This window comes from Carassius auratus, chromosome 23 (genome assembly GCF_003368295.1).
Source record: "Carassius auratus strain Wakin chromosome 23, ASM336829v1, whole genome shotgun sequence".
NCBI classification, from domain to species: Eukaryota; Metazoa; Chordata; class Actinopteri; order Cypriniformes; family Cyprinidae; genus Carassius; species Carassius auratus.
This window is the reverse complement of record NC_039265.1, coordinates 19,743,187-19,751,284: the sequence shown is the minus strand read 5'-3', so window position 1 is coordinate 19,751,284 and position 8,098 is coordinate 19,743,187. Positions and strand designations below refer to the sequence as shown.

General features: G+C 37.5%; 1 protein-coding gene and 1 pseudogene across 1 annotated transcript in view; both read right to left on the bottom strand.

Annotated features, from left to right (window-relative positions):
* LOC113040901 (terminal uridylyltransferase 4-like) overlaps window positions 1-1,254 on the bottom strand; it is a 30,292-nt pseudogene extending 29,038 nt beyond the window's left edge.
* Window positions 1,255-1,898: 644 nt separating this feature from the next.
* Window positions 1,899-8,098, bottom strand: part of LOC113040900 (astrotactin-1-like) — a 109,086-nt gene continuing 102,886 nt past the window's right edge. The window contains exons 11-12 of the mRNA XM_026199094.1: window positions 5,777-5,927; window positions 1,899-1,907 (exon numbers count right to left, since the gene is read on the bottom strand). Coding sequence (XP_026054879.1) covers window positions 1,899-1,907; window positions 5,777-5,927 — 160 coding nt within the window. The remainder of the gene's footprint in view (window positions 1,908-5,776; window positions 5,928-8,098) is intronic.

Sequence of the window (8,098 nt, the reverse complement as noted above, 5' to 3'; positions counted from 1 at the left end):
AAAAAAAAAAAAACACAACAACATTTGTTCTGGAATGCCCTTGCATCCATCTCGCAGTGAATAATGCAATTCCTAGTTCAATGTTATTACAGTCTTCTATCTGAGCCAAGCATCCTTGATTGAAAAGCACTTTGCAGCACAGAGGACATGGTGAAACAGTTAATGTTGCCAGAGAAGTCATGAAGGTTTTAAATTCAAGATAAACTGAAAAAGCCCTGAACTACTGAGCCCTTTAATCTCATTTCCAAATGGGGATCTAGTCCCACAGCTTTCCGAAGCTTAAGAGAATTGCCTATGCGATTTTGTCATATAGAAACAAATCCCTTTCAGACTGTCGGATATGCTATGCAAATCTAAAAATTGCAAAAGAGCCAGAAAAGAGGGATAGAACAAAGGAGACAGAACAATTGGCATATGTGTATATCAGCGGTTCTCAATTCAAGTCCTCGCGCCCCCCAGCTCTGCATATTTTGCATGTCTCTCTTTGTTAACACACCTGATTCAGATAATCACCTCATTGGAAGTAAGCTCCGTGCATGAACTGTGTTCCCATTGACATGGTCCCTACACAGTGTTCACTGATCCCTATTCCCTGAGCCGGGGAAATCTGTTGAAGTTTACCTCAATTCGAAACATTCATTCATGGATTTGCGCTGCAAAGTCTTCACACATGGACATGAAGTGTGACATCATATACCTCTGTAAATAAAAACAATTTAAATGTACATCTCGCACACTTCAGTGCACTTTGAATGAACATATATGTTCACTTCGACCTGGAATCATGGTGGAATATCCAGTGATGTCCACTTCGCAGGGCACATATGTTCAAATAGAACAAATGTCTGAAGCGAAAAGAGAAACATACAATGTACAGAGCAGGGGGGCATGAGGAATGGAATCGAGAACTACTGGCATTATATATATATATATATTATATATATATATATATATATATATATATATATATATATATATTTATATATATATATATATATTCATGTAATTAAGAGTAAATCCCCCCGAAATGTCATTGTTGCAGAGAAAAAACAGCTGTAATATTGTTATAACATGAAACCACAGACATATTGTTAATTTTATATAACACAGAAAGACTTGCATTGCATCTGTAAATCTGAAAACTGCCATGAACAGTTGCTATAGAAACATTAGATCACACACGCACAGCCACACACGCACACACACACACACGCTCATGCCTGGCTTAATCCTTGTGGGACTCTCCATAGGCATAATAGCTTTTATACTGTATAAACCATATATTCTATTGCCCTACCCAACTGTACACATAAATCTACCCCACACAGAAAACTTTCAGCATTTTTACATTCTTAAAAAAAAACTCATTCTGTATGATTTATAAGCTTGTTTCCTCATGGGGACCTCAGTTTGGGTCCCCACGGTAGCATGAGTCCCCATGAGTCAGTGTGTATTCTAGTTTGAGCGCCCAGCGGGATAGAAAAAACACACATTCACTCACACACTTACCCACCCACACACACACACACACACACACACACAGCAGGGAGAGAAAGAGAGAGAGAGAGAGAAATCAGCATTAACTGGGCTAGATTGTGCCAGTGTGGAAGACTGGCAAGTGCTTTGTTTCTTACCACATAAACCCATGCAGAAAACCACATGGAATCGGATTTAATGACATACTTTAAAACGTCCATTAGAATTTGTTATTGTCAAGTGTTCTTTTCACCCTGATAGTAAAACAACAGATTTCCATTATTATAAACAGTTTTGCACTGCATGCTGACTGTTATAGCAATCAACAAATGAGTGTAATTACAATTTATAATGCTTAAATTGAACAAATTTAAATCAAACCAGTTTTCAGACTGCCACAACTACTGCAACAATTAATTGTACTAGTAACACTACAATAAACAAATTACAAAGTTAACACATTTTTTAGCAAATTAGTGTTGCCTTCCTAATGAGGTTTCTGCAAATAGAATATTTTTCTTCTTATTCACTATGCCAGTGGTCAGCCTGACAGTCTAGTCTGCTACATTAGTATGGCCAAGTATTTCTGTTGGTCTAGACTGTCCTTATATAGCAGATTGTCACAGAGATGGATACAGTCCTTTAAACCCACCTTTTGATCCTGGGAGGAAAAAACTAAATAAAAAATAGAACAGTGGTGTTTCCTCCCTGCTGTGCATCTGGACCACTCATGTTTTGAACTCAGGAGACCTTTGCCAAGTACTGACTAGGAACTCAGAAGTGCTTAACAGCCAGAACATGATAGAAGACAGAACAGCTTTTGGGGAGATTGTGAGCAGGCTATCAAAGAGAGATGGAATGCATCAGTAAGAAATGGAAAACTCTACCTCCAGTGGATGACCTCAACTTATACATGCTCTCAGCAGGCAGGCTTGGAACGTGTCTGTGGGTTTCTGTTTTCTTTGCTTGAAAGTTTGTAAACCATTTAGAGTCTTCTATATTTCTGCATAAATATAACCCAAAAGATCATCACATTTTCTCACAATTCCTAAAAGTTAACAAAGAGAACCCAATCAAACAAATGAGATGAAAATCCACCAAGACGAGAGAACAAAAATCACTCCAAAAATAAGACGTGTAATAGTCTGCGCTGATGCAAAAGTCCCCAGGGTAACTTCTAAGCAAGAAAAAGCCTTTCTCACATTGGCTAATGTTAATGTTCCTGAGTCCATCTTCAGGAGAACACTAAACAACCACGGTGTGCATGGCAGAGTTGCAAGGAGAAAACCACAGCTCTAAAATAAAATAGAAAAATAGAAAATAAAATTTCTGCCCGCCTGCAGTTTGCCAAAGATCATGTGAACAAGCCAGAGGGTTATCAGAAAAAAAAATGTTTTGTGGACAGATGAGACCAAAATATAACTTTTTGATTTAAATGATAAGCATTATGTTTGGAGAAATTAAAAACATTGCATTCCAGCATAAGAACCTTATCCTATCTGTGAAACATGGTTGTGGTAGTATCATGGTTTGGGCCTGTTCTGCTCTATATGGCCCAGGGTGGATTTCCATCATTGATGAAACAATAAATTCTGAATTAGACCAGCAAATTACAAAGGAAAACGTCAGGACATCTGTCCAAAAACTGAATCTCAAGAGAAACTAGGAAATGCAACAAGTCGTTCTACCAAAGAATGGAGAAAGAAGAACAAAGTTAATGTTTTAAGATGGCCGAGCCAAAGATGGGACCTTAATCCAATAGGAAATGTTGTGGAAGGATCTGAAGAAAGCAGGTGATAGGAGGAAACCCACCAACATCACAAAGTTCTAATAATACAATAATAATCCATCCCTCCATTCTCCAAGTTGTTTAATTTAAAACACAGAGCCGTTGCTCACTGACAAGCTGTGCATGTGATTTATCGTGCAGCCCTTATATTATAAATACATATTCAAAATGTTTGATGAGAAACAAATAATCATATGGTAGTTTTTAAATTCTTTATTATTGTTATTATTATTATTATAATTAATGAAGAGTTTGACATTAAATCGAGCATAGAGCATATATGTTGAAATTCATTGCCATTTTATACACTTCTAACACATACAATCACATAATTCATTTACATACTGTACCAGCATCTGCCAGCATCATCAAAAAGTCTGTTCAACATGACCGGCTGGCTCGCTCAGATCTAAAGAGGAGCACATTTGTTTTTCATGCGGACGACTGGATGGACGGTGGGCACCCCTCTGTGTCCCACAAAAGCACTCAACGCCTAGTGTGCTGGAGGGAAAGGAACTAATTAATCACATCATCATTTAGTGATTATCAGAGTGTTTCCAAACTAGCGCACTGTTCCTCTTCCCAGGAGTGCCACACATCAGCTAGACAGAGCAGATCGGAATGAGCCCGCTCACGCAGACTGCGATATTAAAACACAGATGCAGCAGTGGCACTGCCGTCCTCAGACAAGGTGTTAATTGATTGGGAGGGGGGGCTCTCTGGGGGGCCCGTAGCGAGCACTTATGATTGGACAGATTGAAGAATCATTTTTATAGCTTTAGTAATCTGTTAATTACAAAACATCAAGCTACGGGCTCAACAGAAGGGTTTGTTATGATTAAAAAGAACAGGATGAATTTAGAGATGCGAAAAATACTGGGAAGGCCATAACATCTGTTTCATTACCAGCAGGTTCGGTGCTGTCTGTCAAGCTTTACCTGAAGGAAATATCAATGCTTGCAAGGTAGCAAAAGAATATATGAACAATAAATGCAAGACATAAGTGATCAATCAATTTCAGTATGCAAATGCATGTGAGAAACAAGGCACAGCAGAATTTTGTGCTGCAGTGACCTCACCTGTCAGTCATTTCCTGACTCCTCCCACTCATCCTTTCTTGTCAGTCTACACTGACCTATGAATACCTCCCCAAATTATGTTTTGGTTTTAATGCATGCTTGCAAATACTATTAGAAAACATGCTAATGTAATTCTTTTGATTTTGCAGTTACATCGCTGTGGGGGCATAAATTTGTCTTTATTTACTTTAGGCTCTCATGAGTATAACAAGACAAAATCAACAGAATCTCATTATATTACAGTGTAATGTTTAAAATAATCTACAAATATGATTGGAGGGTCATTTTATTCTTGCATTAAAACAACAACAACAACAAAGAACTAAGATATTTCCGAATACATTTGCATAAGATCTCTATTTATTAAGTCAAAATAAAATCTAAATTGATATGCGCACCATTTGCACATAAAAACATGCATATGCAATATGCAATAAGCATGACAGCCATTGTATTCAGAAAATCCAACCAATGCAAATATTTCTCAAATGAAACAACACTATGGACAGGAACAGGAACAGTTATCTAATAAGGCTCATGTTGGAGACGTACCTGCATAAACCCTGATTCGCATGTTCATAAACACGAGCAGGAGATCGTGAATGAAGTGAGTGTCAGAAAGATGGATGAGTCACAGCACTTTTCATAAACCCTGGCTGAAACAATCCTCCCATCAGCAGTGTCAGCCAAACACACTAATCATGGTACATGCCAGAGTGAGAAATCAAACACTTTAAGCGTACCTCAACCAGATGGTGAGTGAAATCAGAGCTCCTGGCTCATTTCATGGCTGCTTAACAGCCACAAGTGAGAACAAGAGAGTGAGTGTGATGTAAAAGAAAAAGAAATGGAAGAAACAAACACGATTTTTCATGGTAAGTGAAATCAACTCTTCGGGCAGACAAGGAAGGCCTAACTTATAAAAGTAGATGCTTTTTATAGAAGTGGAGTACAAAAGAGTGTTCTTTCTTCAAATTTGCATAAACTTTGTAAAGTTTATGACGATACAGGTTGTTAGATCGAGAAGAAATTGCTTTTTTATCTCTTTTTTTGAGTCTATAACAATGTAAACAAGTAAATAGAGAAGTCTGTATCAAACAAGAGATCACAAGACAGCTGGAAGAGGTAAAAAAAATAGATGGATTCCAAAGGGTGACAAACATGCAATAAAAAATGAAATAAAACTGGAGCTTTCAGATTAATATATATGTATATGAGATTTCTACCATTGGAGCAATTGTAGTATGAATAGAAAAATATTAATATATGGACTTCTAAAGACCTTTTGTAATGTTTATTACATGTCTATTTTGGGGGCTTTGCTCATCTTGTATTTATATATGCGATTAATTTAATCAACATAATATCATTCATTTGATTTTTTTTTTTTTTTTACAGCCCCAAAACAATAAGACAGGCAATGACAACTCACCACACAGCCAGTGGAGTCCAGTTTGCGATCAGAGATGCAACGGAAATTTCGGCTGCAGCCTCCATTGTCTTTTGAACAGTCGCGCACTGGGCCGAAAGAGTCGAGCAGCACTTCCAGACTGTCGAAGGATGAAGAAATCATCAGCTCCTCCCTGATGAACAATGACGCATACAAAACTCAGTTAGTCATGGCAGGTCAATATTGCAAATGACCTCTAGCATCTTTAGTCATTATTAGGACGATGCAGTCTGCTTGATTACTATAATATATTTACTTTATCCAAAACAAATTACATAAATATATCAAGAACTAGATATCAAAGAGGAAAGTAATGTGAAGTTAAAAATGAATATTGTGTTTTCCCTTAGCTACTATAAATCCAGCTAAAGGGAAAAGCTTCCCAAAGCAGCAAAAGTAAGCAACAGCACTGATAGCTAAACCTTGAACAGGTGAAATCCATTGCTCTGACCTTGGTTTAAGCTGTGCTGGAAAATTGTATTGGGTGATATTTATTTTTTTATGTTCTGAATCACTTGAAACATCCAAATATTTATCATTACTATGAAATATGAATGGGCAGTGGTGAAGATAAAGGAGCAAACCAGTGACCTTTTATTGTCTAATATATTTTAAGAGTGTGAAATCACCAGGCTGCGGGAGAAGGGGAGTGCTGTGATAAATGGACTCACAGTAGTTCTGCTACTGTGATTTCGGCTTCAAGACAGAAATACTGCCTTTACGTTCCAAGTTTTGTTTTTCTGTTATGAAGTGGAAGATTATTATTTTCTAAAAGCCAAGTGAAGACATGGTCTGTCAGTGTTGAATAAAATATGCCAATCAAATAAGTGCATGACTTAATATAAAAAAGCGAGACAGAGAAAAAAGCAATTAGAGGCTAAACTTTCAGATCGTGCATTCTGGAATGTCCTGAAACCTTAAACTGGTAATACGAATTATATGGTGGAAGAAGTGGAAAAACTCAGAGTTTGCACGCCGAGTTTGGTGCACACAGGAGAGCTGTGCAAACACCAAACTGAGCTCTTCTTCGTTTCCTCCCATGCCTGAACGAACTAATACACCTCGCCAGTTTAAACATACAAACACAAAAAGACATTAAAAGCTTAATTCAGCACCCATGCGCTGTGCTGTCTCTTCTTGCTCTTCAAACAACAAACACATACAAAATTGTCACCTTGAAAGTATCCTCGAAGAAGTGGTCAGTTATGTCTTAAGTGAAAGTAAACAGTTGTGAAAGAAATGGAATGCGTATCATATTGGACGTATTCTCTTAAAGTGACCGTGCCTAATTTACTAGCTGCTGTCAGTTGTCTTAATGTTAATCCAAGAAATGCAATGGGAGAAAACCACTCACTGCTCTTCACAGAATTACTTTGTAGAATTACTTTAAATTTATATTCAATTTATACAGTAAAGACTATGCAATGCTATTTACATTCGATTACTCAGTTTCTGTACCTGGACATCTACGAACTTGAAAAAAACGTAAACATTGTTTAATTTGTATATGTGTTTATTTGTGCTATTTACACAATTTCAGACAGGGCCCATTGGTAAAACCTGCACCAGAGCCCTGCAAACCCCATCTACGGCCCTGTACACCAATTGGTCTGCTTCAAGTCTAACACACAGCTGCTGCTGCCACCTTATGACAATAGATTTATACTTCAAATTAAGTAGTGTCTGTCATCAATGACAGTAGCTCTTTGGAGAAGGTTTGAAAATGCCCTTCATTTTGTTTGCACTAATAAATGCTGCTGCCTGCCATTGCAATCACCAATAAAATGTTCCTTTTTTTTTTTTTTTCTCGGAAATATTCTTCAAATATTGTGCATTTTGAGGCTGTATTACCCACACCTACTGAACCACTCACCTTCGGTTTCCACTCCCACCAGTCAACAGCAAAATACTAGGAGTATAAGAGAAGGGAGACCTTTTAAAGCCGTGATGTAATGGTCGTTGGGGGAAGATGTTATCGTAATAAGGCAGAATATATAATGACTCCCGTTCCACGGTAATGAGGGCACTTTGAACAAATTGAGACAAATCTACCTCTGCGAACAAAGCATCTCAATTGGCAGGGCTTAGAACAGAAAGTCTGTGGAAGCTCTAATTAGTAGCTTAACTCCCAATACAAAGCAAGCATTTTCAGACTAGACACTGCAAAAGTGCAGCCTGTTCTTTTCAACACCAGCAAGAAGTAATTAAAATGAACCTTCACTTAAGATTCTAATAAAGGAGGCCATCCAACTAATAGAAGATTCATTCTGTGACAAACGTGATACATAATACTTTTTAAACAAA